The following is a 16,720-nucleotide window of genomic DNA, read 5'->3' as shown; positions in this document are numbered from 1 at the left end:
AGCAAAAGGAGGATTTTGTATGAAGTTTTCGCATATAGATTTTGTATTACGAAGAGCCTCATCACCTACGGCGCATGATTTGGGATTATGACAGAGTCCAGGTACTCTGGGAGACAATCTCTTTCCTCCTACTTGCCCTTGCCATCGGCAGGATTTTCATTCACCGGTCCGAAGGCTGAAGTACAGCGTCCCCGAGGATGTTTTGCCCACCTGAACCCAGGGCGCAGCTCCTCCCTGCTCCTTGCACAGCTTTCCTCTGGATTTGGGCAGCTGATGACCAAGAGAGGGGCACTTTTGCTTCTTTTCCACACTGCGTGGCCACCGTGGCTAACGCCGCTCAGCAAGCCTCTCCTCAGACCCACTGAACACTAACATTGTAATATTTCCTACGGCTTTCTCGGTGGCTCCCGGCCTCGATAAGTCATCTGCCTTCTCATTAATGCAGGCGCTGCCCAGATCCAGTTTTCAAACCCGGAGATCACACGCGGCGGAAACGTTAGGGCAGGAAGCTGTGCGCTGGGGCAGCAGAGTCCTCATTACGAGCCAGCAATGTGGAAAACACTGATTTTTTTTTTCAAGGTAAACTGAACTGCCCTTCCATACAAACAAAGCACGGTGAATCTGGCAGGCTCGGGATAAAACACGCTCCTTTACTCACCCCACTTCAAGGCTGCTCCCTCCCTACACAAGCGGTCCCTGTGAATTGCAGCAGTGCCACAGCGGGTGGCCAGGGCAGACCTGCTCTGCCTGCAGAAACACAGCGAGAAACCACGAGGTGCTGGTTCCCTGCTGAGCACCAGCAGGTAAGGCGCTCGGTGCCCAAACCAGACACAAAGCACCTCAGAGATCCACATCTGGTGGATATCTCCTTTAGGCAACCTTCTAGCATGATGGGGAAGATCAGCAGAAGACCTTCACTCCCTTCTTCTCCACCTCCTCGATGTGGAAGCCTCTGGGCAGCCCCATGAGCGTGGCTGAGTGGTTCTCCTGGGGACAGTCTCACCATCAACAAAGTGCCACATCACCTGATGGCCATCGCGCAGCCCAGGGTGTAGGGTTCACAAGAGAGGGTTCACAGTGAGACCTGCTCACTGGCATCCTTCCCACCGTGCCAGAAGATGCTGAGCTCAGCTCGGAGCACCTTTCATTGCTCCCCAGTAAGGCACGTGCCTTACGAAGGCTATTCCAGCTCTGATTGCAAAGGAAAAGCGCGTGGGGAGGGAAAGGCTTGTTAGCACTGAATACTAACTCCTAATTGATTCATCATGACGCTGAATGCCACAGGTGGGCGGCACGCTTTGAGGAACAACAGGTCTAAAAAAGCCTGGACCTGCTCCAAAAAGCCTGCGATAGCCGAGTGCAGATGTCCTGCCTGGCAGCGCGGTGCCGAAAGGCGGTTGCCATAGCACTTGGCCCGATTGGTAATTAGGGATGTGACGGAAAGATGTCTCTTCTCCAGCCAAAGGCCCGCAAAGCAATTGCGTTTTCCTTGTAGCAGTAATAGACCTTGTAAATATGACAGGAAGAGGATATTAAACTTGCTAAACAGAATCTCCGAAGCCCAAAACCATCAAAGCCAAGGTATGGATGCAGCAGCCCAAGGGATGTCCATCCCCCGTGACCCCACCTCGGCTGCTGGTCTCCTACAGGATCCATCCCCACCTCTCCTGGCAGAGACCTTTGGCCATGGTTTCACACTTGTTACCGTCCTGGAGAAAAGGCTTTTGGTGTGGATTTTCCCGGGTTTTGAAAAAGGAAAACTCTTCGCAATGATAGCTCGGGCTTTCCAGAGGCTCTCGCCAGTGGTCCCCATGGGTCCCGTTCCCTGTTGCCCTCCCCACAGCCGGGGCGAGGGCCGTGCGCGGGATGTAGCTGCAGCGAGCGCAAGGCACGTACACGCACACTGGGGACCAGTTTGGCCATAACGCCTGCTAATGGCTATGTTCCCGCTTTACCTTGTGAAGCTGATAAAACCAGCGCGGGCACTTTGTCAGGGTGGGGAGGATTAACCGCCCCTCCGTTCATAACGTGCTTTTTTCAGCAGCACAGCTCTCATTTTCCGTTTCCTTTCACAGGGAATCGATACCTACCATAAAGATAGAGACCATCACAACACACCCCGTTGTTTGCTTAGTTTCTCATTTTTAAAGACTCCCACCTGCTGCTGTATTTCAAGGCGGGTTCAACTCCCCTCTCCCTCGGCATACGGATTTATTCTGCAGCCACAGACATTTCTGAAACACCGGGTCTGCCCCGTCCAAGCCTCCGTGCAGCCTGAGTTCCTACCTACAGCTGCGGGTCCGGGTCAGAAACAGCACGGTGAAGCCCCTAATTGCCTCTCCCGCATCCTCAGAAAGTCCCAAGCTGCAAACCATCCCTGACGCAGACCAGATGCTTTATTTCGTCCGTAGTTTCGAGACAACCAAAATAACATTTTCTATGCAGTGAAGTATTTGACAGAACAAAACACCCAGCTCTAATCATCAAGGGCACCGCGAAAAGTGACTGGATATGGTTAAAAATGAAACAAATGTTCCGGATGCTGTTGGAAAACACGCTCTAAAGCTCTCGTTACTTAAAAGAGAAATAAATGTCACTTTAAAAAAAGGCAGGGGCAATAAACTGGCATCTGCGGAGTACCAGACATTTGTTTGTTCATTCATCACCAACTGCAATATGGCATTTCAGGCTGTCAGCTGGTGCTAGACCGTCTCTCTTTGTCACGCAGCTCCGGAGCCGGGCTCCGGGTACCGCCCATGAGCCGGGCTCAGCACCGGTGCGGCTCTGCCCTGCCTGCCCTGTTGCTTCTATAAATCAACACCAAAAACGCAGCATAAAGGCGCAATTTCCCGCAAAGCGCTGGTCCCAGATGCCGTGGAGCGCAGGAGAAGCCCAAGGCAGAGACGTCCCACCGCCGCTCTCCCCGTCTGCTCTCCGCAAAGCACGGCGCCTCGGGCTCGGGGACACCACAGCCTTCTGCAACTCAGTTGTGGGCAAGGGGATGGTTTTTTCCCCCCTCTGTATCTGATCAGCCCACCCAGTACTTGCGTGTTAACAGCAAAAATCGGTGGGGTTGTTTCTGCCCCCGGAGGAAAAGTTTGAGTGGTTAAGGCATGCTCCTCTCCGTACCTTGTAAGACAACTTCACAGTCTATTAAAAATAATCTACATCATCTCTCGCTGCCTTGTCAGAGGTGGCCAGTACCTCTAACCATTCACTTACTAAAGAAAAATCTCTTGAAACTCCATAAAAACTCCAAACAAGACAGCAACACAACAACATGCCTGTTTGCAGTGCAACTGATATCCTGACAAATACATCCAAGCAGCACGCTGATTTACTAAGCTTAATCCAACAGTTGGTTCCTAAGCACAGTCATCACTTTAAATAAAACAGACATTTAGTACAGTACTAAACATTTTCAAGTCTCTGCGTGTGCCAACTCCCTAGTAAATTGCATCTAAACCCTCGACTGTTTGGGGTTTTTTTTTTTTTTTGGACGGATGACTTGATCTTGAAAATATCACACCAAAGAAAAGAGAAGGCAGGTTGAATTACAGCCTGCAAGGGACTTCGCTGCTAGGAGGGATGGCCCTTCCAAATTTATAAGGTTGCCAATTATTATACCCGCACTTGGGTCCAGTGGGTGTACACACTGGGTTATATCAGCCCTCGTTTAATTTATGCCCAGACAGTGCCAGGCAAAACCGGGATTTTAATCCTGGGAGGGAGGGGCTGTACACGCCGTGGCCAGCAGAGAGGCAGCGCAGGAGACCCCTTTGCTCTCGGGGTATTTCCACCGGCTCCACTATGGAAACACAGCATGATATTTTGGAGCTATTTCCATCGTGTCGCACTGAGATAATTTATTGTTTAATTTTGGCACCCTGGTCCCATGCGGAACCGGTATCGTCAGCCCGTGTCCTGCATCGCTTAAACCGAGCTCTTCAGCTCCCAGACGCGTTTCATGAACAGTAAGTACAGCGATTGCATCTGAGTTAACGACGCATCAATTTTGCTGTCAGGCTTGTTCAGAGGGATCAGCCTCAAGGCAGGCTTTTAAATACCAGCCGTTAGCGACGCATTTGGACCACTCCATAATGTCAACTCTAGTACTGGGATGGTTACTCTAACTATTTTTGTTTATGGTAAGAGGGATCCTGGGTTGGGGGAAAAATAAACTGTAAAACCAGAAAGGAAAGGAAAGGTTTCAAACTACGATGCTTATTCACAAAGTCACGATGTAGCCCCTCCTGCCGTGGAGCGCTTGATAAAGTGCTTTAAAAACCAAAGGAACAGAAAGTTGTCCACATGGGCTCCCATCCACCGCCCCGCCTCCGCCCCCACGAGTGTTTTCCCAGTCTGGCCAGTTCAATAATATTTTCCCAGCTGCTTTGCTAAAAGCCAACAACGTCCCCAAGCACGTTAAAGCCTGATCAGCATTCAGCAAGGACTGCTTCACGCACGCCCTGCACGCAGGGAGCGATCCTACCGTGCCACCCGCCGAAAGCAAGAGCGGTGGCAATCTGAGCAGATTTATTCTCATCCAATTTTCAAAGCAAAGCATGAAAAAAAATCTCCTTCCTTTTCGGGGAGAGGCTGGGGAGAGGGTTGCTTTTCTTCCCCCCCCCCTCAGCTGCCAACAGTACGAGTCAGTCAGAAATGGCCTTTTTTGGTGAACGAACATTTAATACTTTGCCTATTTCTTCTTGATACAGAAGCCTGGACTAATCTGATTTCTATTTGCAATCTGTAATATTGAACTGCAAAAAGAAAAACTAATTGGAGCTCAGCTGAACGATTTGCTAATTGCCAGAAGCAAATGGTAAGACACTGAGAGCAGGAGCTAGAATTAAATCAGCTCCCTCCTCCTTTTAGATTTTGCAGGTATCTTGGTTATCACCCAAATTGTACGTAGCAGAGGAAGAAATTGGAGCAACAAAGGTGCAGGTTTGGATACATGACACACAACTGGCGGGGAACTAGTAAAAGACTAGTAAAGGCAAGAAAACCCTGTACTCTGTTGCTTGCGTTTTCCCCAGTATCTTTGTTTCTCACAGTCCAAAAAAAAAAAAAATAAAATAAGCTGCCGAGCCCCAGTCCCAGCTAAAAAAACCCTCTGGTGTGATACTTCTCCGCTCTGTTTGCACAGATAACCCCTCCCCGTTCCTCAGCCTCCGCAGTAAACACCGGCCCGCTGCTCCCAGCTCAAATCTGCCTTGCTGCCAGTATGAACCAGGCTCCCTCCAGGGACCCCGCCGAGAAGCTGCCGGGGGAAACAACCTGGGAAATATGATTAGGAATAGAAAAATGTTCTCGAATGTTTCTTCAGATGAGTTTCTGTGCAGTTTTCCCGGCTTCGCGTTTCTCCCGGTGACCTTCCCAGCGAGCGATTTGTTTTAAAAGCCCCTTTTCTTCGGTGAGCCCGAGATGTCTTGTAGCTCTATCAGCACGCAGCTGCTGAGCACCAGCTTTGGCACCAAGTATTCCTTCACTTAAATGAAAAGTAGAGCAGAGTATAGCATAAGCGACATGTCGGCGCAGAGGAGAATAAGCTAGGACTCAAAAACCACCTTCCCCATAAACAGAAAGAACAAAACCCACCAAATGCCCACGCTCTCGAGAGCCAGAAATTAGAGCCAGACGTATAATTTTTGTGCAATCATTTTGTCCCTTTCAGAAGAGACAAGAACTGTCTCTTGAATCAGTTAATCAAAATCCTCAGCTGATTATACCATCCGTAGTTTGTTTCCCAGCGACCTAATTGAGAACATTCAATAGCCAAAAAATTAAGTTGGTTTCAACGGGCGCATCCATCTCCGAAGCGTGGGCTTTGGCTCCCAGACGAATCCGGCACTCCACTGAATCACGTTTGCGCTGCAAGATGAGGGACAGGAAAAAAACACTCGATCATAATCATCATTGTTCCTTGCCCACCACACGGAAGTAACTTTCTGCTCACGCTTGAGAGGGCTGGACCACAGAAACCTGGAGAAAAGCAGGGGCAGCAGAGCACTGCTGCTAAAGTCTCCCTGCCCGCGGTGGGCTCGAGCAGACGGAGTCTCCTCGCACCGAAGGACGCCAGATGTGATGTCGGTTGTGGGAAGGCAAAGCATCTCAGCGGGTATGCTGGGGGGACGACTGTGGTATCTAAACAAAGTGGTAGCAACCGACCTTTTCCACCAGAGGAAAATAATTCCTGGAGCAGGAGGACAGCAGGCTGCTGCACGAGCGAAGCTACTGAAGGTGTCCAGGTCTGGAGCAGGGCTGAGAGCTGGAAGGAGGCTGTTGAGAACCTCCTGTTGACTTGTGATGATGTGAAGCTCCGTTTCTGCCCAGGTTATGAGCTGGAGCACAAGGTGTGGCTTTAGCTTGCACACACCAAGCTTCCTTGCGAGCTGTTCGCTTGGGAACAGACTTTGAGCTCCTTTGCCATTGCCTCCGACCCCACCAGAATGCCACACTGCTCTTATGCAATAAACGGGCGGTTTTAGAGCTCAGAGTACCACTGAGCCAGCGAGCTGCAGGGCTGCTATCGAGACATCTTCCTTTAGCCCCTCTCGTGGGGAACAGCATCAGTCCGGCCCCCCAGCTACACCAGCAGCACCTTGCCATCTCCTCCTCCCACGCTTTGGGTGCTGCTCACCATCATAGAGCGTTGAGCTCCATAGCCACAGGCGCTGAGTCTTACATGTTTGCACAGGGTCTAACGCAAACCAATTTTACTCGCTGGGTATCGATGCAAACAAAGTAACGGAGAAACAAAAGACACCCGTGCAAGCTATCAGCCTGATTTGGAGAGCTTCTGGCCCCGCAAACGCCCCAATGATGTTTGCAGAGGGTAGAAACCAGGCAAGAGCTGGGGGATGTTTCCCAGCTGAGCTAGGGAGGAAGGGGCCCGGGGGAGGCCGGGCCGGAGGAGCACACGCTGCCGCGTGCCCTCCCTTCTCCTGGCACGCACGCCTGTCTCTGCCACGAAACACACACCAGAAGCAGCAGGTCGCAACCGCAGGAGGCAGCTCGCCTCTGCTCGTATTCCTCATTTGCGCTAATATGATCTTAACAGCTTCTCCTGCACAGTTAACAGCCAATGAAATATAGACTCGTCCCTCCTCATCTGCTCTGCTTCCGTCAACCTTCAGCAAGCGGCGCTCGCAGCCGAGCCCTGAGGAGCAGCTGTCCCACCGTGCCAGCCCAGGGCTGGACCCATCTCAGCTTTGCCGGGCAGCAGGTCGCCCCCACCAACAGCTCCACTTGGGATTGCGGCCGTTTAAACACCCCACGTGGGGATGGGTACACCCCATCTCCATCCCACAGCTCCCACCATGTCCGCACTGGCATTGCGGGGGGTCTCGAAACGCTGGAGCTGAATCCACCGCTGGAAGCAGCATGGCTGGGCCGGCACAGCCCTCTCCGGACTGACAAGCTCCACTTTCCAGCGGGACTAATTAGCGCAGGTAAAGAAGCTCATCAGCATTGCTACCTGCTTCTGCATCGTTACCTTCTCTATTCTACTCCAGTGAGAGCCCAACTGGAGTACTGCATCCAGTTCTGGAGCCCTCAACAGCAGAAGGACACGGAGCTGTTGGAGCGGGGCCAGAAGAGGCCCCGGAGATGCTGGGAGGGCTGGAGCCCCTCTGCTGGGAGGACAGGCTGGGAGAGCTGGGGGGGGTTCAGCCTGGAGAAGAGAAGGCTCCGGGGAGACCTTATTGTGGCTTTCCAGTGCCTAAAGGGGCTCCAGGAGAGCTGGAGAAGGGCTTTTTCCAAGGGCATGGAGAGATAGGACGAGGGGGAATGGCTTCAAACTGGAAGAAGGTAGATTTAGATGAGATTAGGAAGAAATTTCTCACTGAGCAGGTGGTGAGCCCGCACAGGTTGTCCAGAGAAGCTGTGGCTGCCCCACCCCTGGAGGTGTTCAAGGCCAGGTTGGACGGGGCTTGGAGCAACCTGGGCTGGTGGGTTGGAACTCGATGGTCTTCAAGGTCCCTTCCAACCCAAACCAGTCTATGATTCTGGGGTGGCCCTGCACAGCTGTGCCTGCGTTAGCTCTGGGGCTGAACACAGAACTCGGGCTGGCAGCTGCCTTCATGGTAGCCCACCACACCCCTGCACCCCAAAGCCACCCCAAACTACTCTGATTTATAATTCAGCTCTCTCTGGTATCTGAGCAGCTGAGAGGCCAGGGGAGGAAGGTGGCTCCATGTTTCCAAGAAGGATCACGTTCAGTATCCAAAGGCTGATGTTTTCCCATCCATCCCCCATCACTGCCCCTCCGAGCACAGCCCTACGTACCCACCATGAAGGGCAGGAGGCGGCACACTGCCGAACGCGGTACAGGCTGGAAAACCTGATCGTCTTCAGTTCTCTATTTGTCACAACGCTCCAGCAAAAGTGACAGTCCGGGGAAGCTGTGAAGGGCTTTTGAGAAGAGATACCGCTTCTGTTAATTATCCTACATGCACGGTCTAACCTTTTCTAGTGTTTGCCACTGGAGAGAAGAGCTCATTTAGAGAGAAGGAGGGGGAAAAAAATAAAGCAATTAAAAGAAGAGCTATAAGTCTAGTAAAGAGATAACGAATGACAGAGCAGCAGAATGCTAATGCCATGTTCTTGGCTCCTTGTGAATGGACCCGTACAGCTCATCGGAGAGAAGTCCTGCTCCAGTGAGCAGATCTCTCCCCAAAGGATTGTCCTCTGCAGCTATGAAAAATGTATGAGATAGAAAAGGAATTTTTTAAATCCCCTGCCAGGACTAAATTAGTTTGGTCAACAGCCACGCCTGACCTCCCCCTGCTTTCACAAGGACTTAGCGGTGCTCCTTCCTTCCGAGGGGACGCAGAGCGGGTGTAAGCGCTGGCCCAGGGAGCTGGAACAAGGTGGGAACTGTGGGTCAGGCAAAGTAAGTTTCATCCAGCGTTGCGAGGATTTCATCTGGTCGTTCATGATCCTAAAACTTGTTTGACTTTCCATTTGCAATGACTTTTTCCTTTCAAAATTGGTACACATAATTAGAAAAGGGAAGAAAGCTTGTAGATAATTCTGCAAATGTAACAGGAATTCCCAGGAGAACATCAATCTAATGTTTTCTATAGCCCTGTTCTGCCACTAAACCAAATATATGTATATTTAAATGTGTGTCTACATATCATACACATAATTAGTGCGATTCCAGTAGCATTGATATTAATAGTAACATATCATTACCTCCCCATTAATCTTCAAGCAGCTCCCCATAAAGCACTGCTGAAAACTCCCGAAATAGCAGCTAAAACCAATACCGAAAACCCACCTAGCAACATCTTGCTTTTGCCTCCTGCTTCAGCTGGGAGGAGGGAAGGAGGGCAGCCAGTGCGAGCAACGGAGAGAAAAACGCCACTTGATCATTGTTTTTAAGCAACAGCAGGTTTATGAATGTAATTTTGCCAAAAAAAAAAGAAAAAAAAAAAGGGGGGATTTAAATACGTGACACATTTTGCACTTTCCTGCTGCCAGATGAAATAACCAGCGAAGATGGGACTTGCAGCGCAGTCCTCGCACCCTGCCATGGACAGCAGGTTCTCTTACAGAGGTACCCGGTGACAAAACCCTGGGTGGGTGTTTGGAGCTCGTACCCACCGTGCCACATCGTTAACCTCCTAGAGACACCTCCCAGGCAGTCAAGAAGAAAGAAGGAGCCTTGCTAATGCCCCTGGGCTATTTAGGGTATCTCATTTCAGTTCAGCATCCTCCTAAGCACACCTCGCTGGCAAGAAGGTGTTTTACTGGAGGACTGTGATTCCCGAGACAGAAACCCACATCCCTGCGACTGACTCGCAGCAGCAGCAGCAGCACAGCTACATCATTAACCAACCCCATCTGCCCACTCATCTGCCCAACTTTTCCCCTTTCCACCATCTTCCCACTAAAGCAAGTCAAGAAACCCATACAGACATTCATTTTTTTCTCCTCCAGTCAGGCAGTTCCCTGCTCCTAAATATATTCCAGGAAATCAAATCAACATCTTGTAATTTGGCGGGTAACAGCAGTTACTAATAATCAGCAGGAACATAATTTTCTTCATTTTCTACTCTAGCTGTAATGTAATTTCAATGGCAAACTGTTTTGCACGCTAAATAAACACCACGGGCAATACGAGAAAAACACAGAGATAAAAAGGGGGATCAAAAAATAGCTTTAAAAATAAGCAAACTTCTATCAAATAGCAAATAATTGCCATTCAAACAGCCTTTTGGAAAGACAAAGGTAGCGTTGTTCCTATGTTCCCCTGTAAAACAGAAAAATGAAAGCTCTGCTCCACTCCTCTTACTGGGTGACAGCAGCACTTGAAACTGCACCTCTCACGCTAGGGCTGGAGGCAGCATCCTTCCTGCCCCACCTTCCCACCGAGCTGCCGACTCACTGTGCGGAGAGCAGACGACAGGGCAAGGTGAAGAGCGCACACACGACTTGGAGGACCCTACTAGACGCAAGACTGCTGTCAACCAAACGACTCGTTTCATAGGGAAAAGCACTTTTGCAGAAGGAAGCCCGGCTCTGAAACAGGTTTTCTGGAGACTGAGTGAGCTCTTGCAGATAAAAAATGAGGAATATTTTCTTCCCTCAACATGATGAATTTGCTGTAGGTGTCTTTGCTTTCCAAATCAATGAGCAAGTGCCAATTTCATGCAAGGATTTAACTTGGAAGGGTGACCAACTCATTGCTTTTCCTTCCAGCCAAGAACGGCAGATGCTGCACTGCTCTGTGCAAGTATTGGTCCCTAACGGGTATTGATGACTGAATCAAGCCAGCTTGGCAGAAGAAATATACTACTGAATTGTGGGAACTCTTGCCACGCTCAGGAGCTGCTCAGCGAGACCCCGCTTGCCGGCAGCACTGTTGCACGACATTTAGAAATAGCACATTTCTTCGTCCAGTTTAGAAGACATCCCTTACTAAGGCCCAGAGTGAGCTGCAGATTCTCCACAAGCCCCAAGCGATCCAGTTCCCCATTTCGAGGAGGCCAGAAGAAACATCCACACACTGACCCCTAAACACCCCCGTTTACACATCAGCTGTCTGCATCCTTTCAAAGGCCAGATGGAGGTTGATAAGCTCAGGCGATGCTAGAAGTTATTTCAGAAGAGAAGCAGGTGAGCACCCGAATCCCAACGTCTATAGAGAGCCCATCAGGGAGCATCACCTGGAGCTCAATAAATAGACCCACAACGCATAAGGCAGCATCTAGCGTCCATTGAAGAGGAACCATTAGAAGGGATGGACCACTCTCAGCTAATTTTACTAAAAGGATCACTTAAGTTCCTTCGATTAATTATTCAGCGAGCGGTATACACCAAGCTGGTCTTTGGCATTTCTGATCTTGGAATAAACTTTGGGAAGCACACACGTTGGAAAGATGGGATTTTGAGAAGCCTCACGTTTACTTTGCTTTCAGAAACATCTTCAGCAGCAGCCCCTGTACCGGGCTGATGAGTTTTATGTCGGCTGCTTTGGTGCCAGCACACACTAGAACGATCACTGCTTTCCAGGGGATATTTTGGATGGGTGGCAAAGCATGCACCACTCACACGGGCAATACTTTATCTACCTGCTGCCAGAAAGCTTTCTAATTAACCAGACTATTATTTTTTAAGCACTTACCGCAAGACTTCTCATTTGAAACTGGATTCTCTTTTCATCTGCTTTTTGGACTGATTTTTTTTCTCTCTAGAGGAATAAGAGTCACACTGGAACATGACTCAAAGCTGGCTTTCGTTTGTATTTCCAAACAGCCTAAACTACTCAGGCTTTTGAAGACGGGTTCCTCTTGGAAAGAGAAAACCCATCAGCGGGCTGTGTCCTTTGTGCCGGTGTCCACTGCGGTCACTGGCTGCTGGAAGGGGGGAGTCCCACCGGGGCCCCGTGGACCCCATGGCTTTGAGCTGATCCTGGACGCTGCTAGTGCCAGAGACTTGTCAGGCGGCTCACAAACACCTCAGACCCCGCCAAGGGCAAAGGCAGCGGAGGGGGCACTGATGGAGAGACAGCAAAGGCAGGCGAAAGGGCTGCTAATGAGTTTGTCACCTTAATTTGACAGCCAGCAAAAGCTTGATTCTCAGTGAGCGCAGTCAGGTGCCACGTTTAGTTTCAACTTTGATGTAACGTCAAGCTAAAGCACGCCTAGATCCCTCCTCTGCCATCCTTTTTCCCTGCTGCTACTGCAGCTGTGATGCAGACAGCACAGTGCTGCTCGTGGTACTGGAGCGCGTCCAGAGAAGGACAACGGAGCTGGCGAGGGGTCTGGAGCACACGTCTGATGAGGAGCGGCTGAGGGCCCTGGGGGTGTTCAGCCTGGAGAAAAGGAGGCCGAGGGGAGACCTTCTCGCTCTCTACAGCTCCCTGAAAGGAGGGGGTAGTGAGGGGGGGGCGGTCTCTGCTCCCAAGGAACAAATGATAGAACAAGAGGAAATGGCCTCAAGCTGCGCCAGAGGAGGTTTAGATTGGATATTAGGGAAAATTTCTTCACCGAAAGGGTTATGAAACCTTGGAAGAGGCTGCCCAGGGAAGTGGTGGAATCGCCATCCCTGGAGGTATTTAAAAGATGGGTAGACGTGGTGCTGAGGGACATGGTTTAGTAGTAACTTGGCCGTGCTAGGCTAATGGCTGGACTTGATGAACTTAAAGGTCTCTTCCAACCATAATGATTCTATGGTCTGTCCCCTTGCTGCCTCACCAGGCTCTGCGTGGACAAAAGCACAGCCACGTCATGCTGCTGGGGTCAGAGCAGAGGCAAAGCATCTGCAACAGTGGCTGCAGGGCTCGGGCTGGCCTCCGCACCGCTGAATTCCACCTTGAAGAGACGGGGGCTCGTTTCCATCAAGTGCTAGAGCGGTCACTGCACCAGGGGGTATTCTGGACAGAAGGCAAAGCGGGCATGGTCCCAGTGCAGGGGATGCAGAGAGATCACAAAGAGACAAGACCGCACATCGTTTCCAGTTTGTTGTGTGTAAAATAGCTGGGTAGGACAACGCTTACAGAGACTCACACAGTTACCTTTTATAGCTCAGCAAAGCTTTTAGATAAAGTGAAAAAGCCAAAAAGCCATATAAATGCCCTCAGGAGTAAAACGAAGCATCCTTTCAGATGCCATAAAGATCAGGTTGCGCTAAAGAAAATGGCCTGAAAAAACCACCAAGACAAAAGGAGTCATAGTGGCCATCACGGTGAGACACAAACCAAGCAGAAATGGGAGATTTTGCAAAAAGTTTAGCAAAGCGCGTTGCAGCCCCGCAGCCTCTGTGGTGCTTAGCTCTCCGGAGCAGCACTGCCCCTGCGTGCTAATGCAGTGATCCAAAGGCTCCGTGAAACTGGGGGGTGTCAGCACAGGGAACTTACTTGGTGTTGTCCGAGTCAATGGTATGAAAGAGCTTCTCAAGTTCTTCCTCGTTGAGTGTCCCGTCAGAGAAAAAGGCCTGGAACTCCTCCAGGGACAGCTTCCCGTCATCTGCAAACAGCAACACAGCCGCTGTTAGGGAACAGGCAAAGCGAGCGGCACAACGACCGAAAATCGAGAGTTGTGTTCAGATTTAAAGATTCTGACCATAAATGACCACCAAGTGCTTCCGCAAAACTGGCCCTCAGCCAGCGCAGATCTTGCCGGGTACAGGGCAGGACCTGGCAGCAGCGGAGCCAGATGAAGCTGCTTTGCTCCTGGGTATGGACGCAGTGGCCGTTAGCAACTAATTGGGCTATTAACCCAAAGCACAGACTCAAGCCTAAAGAGAACAGCCTGCCAGCTTCATCCTAAAACTGAATCACATTTAAGAAATTACGGAGGGTTTTGTCTACCTTATGTTCAGGTGATGCAGGATGCTCGTTAGGGGACACGTAACAGACAGGCAAAGACCCAGGGCTGGAATTAACAACAGACCCACCAGCGTCTTTTGCCATCTCCATCCAGCTGCATCTTTCTCCAGCAGGGTGCATCTCCCAGCTCTGGCCAGAAACGCGAAACGGCGGCTACCAAGCATAACAAGACATGTCTTGCTTCAGTTGGCAACTGTTTAAACACACAAGGACTGTGTCACCTTAATGTTGTGCCTTTACTTCTAAAGGGACCTGATGACGCACGGAATCCATCTGCCCGGCCATACGGGCTGCAGCTCGCTGCCTGCCTTTTGGCAAACCTACTGGCACGTGAAGGAGTCACAAGACAAGAGGTTTAATGCCTTTTTCCTGGGCGCCTAGAGAGGAACTTGCAGTCATTTCAGCAGCAAGCTCCAAGCTCAGCCCTGAACGTCTCTTTTGATCCCGGCTCTGGCCAGAAGTGCCCCGGGCGCTTCAGGAGCCTCACCTCCAGCTGTAGGAACCGGCCCTGCAGATGCTCAGTGCTTGGGGGAAGGCGTTTGCTCTCAACTCAGAGATTGAAAAATAACATCCGGATTTGCCACTCTGGCCCTACTTTGCACTTTATTTTACGCTTCCGCCCCGGCGTTCATTTAATACTAGGCTTACTACAGCCCACTTAAATGACCAAGAAAGAAAAAAAAACCAAAAAGTCAAATCCACGTACAAGGGGTTGTAAGAACTCCTCCTTTGCAACTTTTGCTGATAAGGTGACAAAAGCTTACACTCAACTGTTAAATCTGGTGCCTTTCTCCGGGTGCTGTGCACGTCTTTAAAGCCACAGCTGGAAGTGAGAAAGTCTGGAGAAAGCTCCTGTGAAGTTCGGCAATAAAGCAATGGGAGAGAGACAAAAGAAACTTTAAAGAATCTTTAATTTACCTCGAGTTTCTTGTTCAAGCCGCTGACACTGTGCTCCGGTGTGCAGCAGTGCCTGGGGGGGGGGGAATAACTACCCCGGGTCATGTACTATTTAGAGTCTCTCCATTCATATCCACGGAAGATTCACAGACTGGAAATGCTGCCTCCTTTGCAGTAGGAGAACGTATCATTTATTATTTAATCAAATCAATTATAAACCCTATTGCTTCTCTTTCAGGAAATGATGCCAGAGGACAAAATTAGCCAACTTACCACATACACATCAATATCTCTTCCCCAAACTAAATAAGTTTGCTGCTCCTAAAACATACCTGCGTTGCCAAATGCTAACCCAGTTTGCTTTGTCTGACACAGACGAATTTAGACCAGTGATAAATTGAGCCCAAGATACTTATTTAATTGGCAATTACGAAAGGAACACAGCGGGAGAACAAAATCTACAGCGAAGAGGGTATCATTTTCAGAGCACACAATGGCTACAGAGAGTGCCCAGCTGCCTATATTGTTTTTCCGCGTTCCTTCCCCAGAACATGACCTCTTTGCAGCGAGCGGGGTGCAGAATACCAACGCGCAGCTCAGAGGACGGGTCCCAGGTTTGCTTTCTGCTTCTGACTACAGAAAACTAAAGCACGTGTACCGCAACCAGTGCCTGTCACCTGAAGCAACCCACCAGTGTCACCTGGAGGCTAACCCAGCCGGGACACTCTTTTGCTCAAGCAGATAAAAGGCTGTGCCCAGAGCATGAGCCCCATCCACACCATCCACCTCCACCTCTGCATCCTGCACGACCGGGTGAGGAACTTCCCCCACGGTGCTCCTATTTACGCAGTATCCAAGCCAAGATCGAGATTCGGCTTCTTCTGGTCCTGACTGACAATGGATACGTCTTCAAGCTACAAGATCAAAAGGATAACGGCATTCCTGTCTGAGGAGGGCTAAACAGTTCTTTATATAAATGGTACACGTTCCCTGTAAACCTTAAATCAGTGCTGGTTCACCTCAAAACTGTCCTTCCACGCCACAGGCAGGCAGAGTTAAATTCCCGGGAAAGTCACATAAATCAACTCATTGGGAAAGAGAAACTGTAAAATCAGGTGATTTTTTTTCAGGAGAGCGCTTCGATCCAAATTTACAGTCCTCACCGCTGTAATGCACAAAGGTGTTTCTAAGTTTAAGGGAAAAGTCTTTTAAGCCTTTTTCCTTTACCCAGTTTAAATCTTATAACTTGCTCTTTCGTTTTACTCCTTAATAATGCGTGCCAGGCTGCATTTTTACTGCAGCCTCTGAAACGCTGGTGTTCAAAATCTGTGCCAAAATGCTGCTCCGACCCCTATCTCGCAGCCTCCGGACTCACAGGTGAGAACAGGTACCACGTGCCAAATTTTGGTTGGCATTTAACAGCCCAAAGTAATACAGGATGGGCACAGGATCTAGAGGAAGGAGGAGGTGACAGTACATTTTATTTATTGATTGTTGTTTGCAGACCCCACAGAACTGCTTGGGCCCTGGCAGGAATTTGAATAAAAGTACGTATTTCACTCTTCAACAGCGCTCAAGACTTTCACCCCCCAGATAACACCATACAGTACCAGGCAGCTTAAAGCTGACCGTTATTTAACACAAGCTGGAATACTTGTCTGCAAACGCACGAAGGCAAAAGCCTTCCAGAGTAACAAGATAATCCTCGAGCTCCGTATCTGTAATTGCGAAACAGCCTGAAAGCCGCCGGTTGCTGGAGCCCAGCGGGCGAGGAAGCCTTCGGGGAACTCGGGCGATAAGAGCAAGCAGACCGGGCTGGGATTTGGCAGTTAAAATTAAACTGGTAGAAAATCCTGGGCAAGAAGGATTGACCACAACATCACCGACACCAGGTCTACCTGCCGGCGGGGGCCGTGATAAGAGCCGCCGGAGCCGCCGTGCTCCAGGAGCATCCTTATCAGGAAAGTCCCAGAAAAGCAA

The 16,720-nt window shown here is 50.1% G+C and overlaps 1 protein-coding gene across 1 annotated transcript in view; it reads right to left on the bottom strand.

The window, feature by feature from the left end:
• NECAB2 (N-terminal EF-hand calcium binding protein 2) overlaps positions 1-16,720 on the bottom strand; it is a gene marked incomplete at its 5' end in the record, with an annotated part of 85,219 nt that overhangs the window by 30,072 nt on the left and 38,427 nt on the right. The window contains one exon of the mRNA XM_082489363.1: positions 13,373-13,481. Within this exon, the coding sequence (XP_082345489.1) occupies positions 13,373-13,481 (109 nt within the window). The remainder of the gene's footprint in view (positions 1-13,372; positions 13,482-16,720) is intronic.

The sequence above is a fragment of the Vanellus vanellus genome (genome assembly GCF_965231255.1).
Source record: "Vanellus vanellus genome assembly, chromosome: 12".
Lineage (NCBI taxonomy): Eukaryota > Metazoa > Chordata > Aves > Charadriiformes > Charadriidae > Vanellus > Vanellus vanellus.
This window is presented reverse-complemented; position numbering and strand designations above follow the sequence as displayed.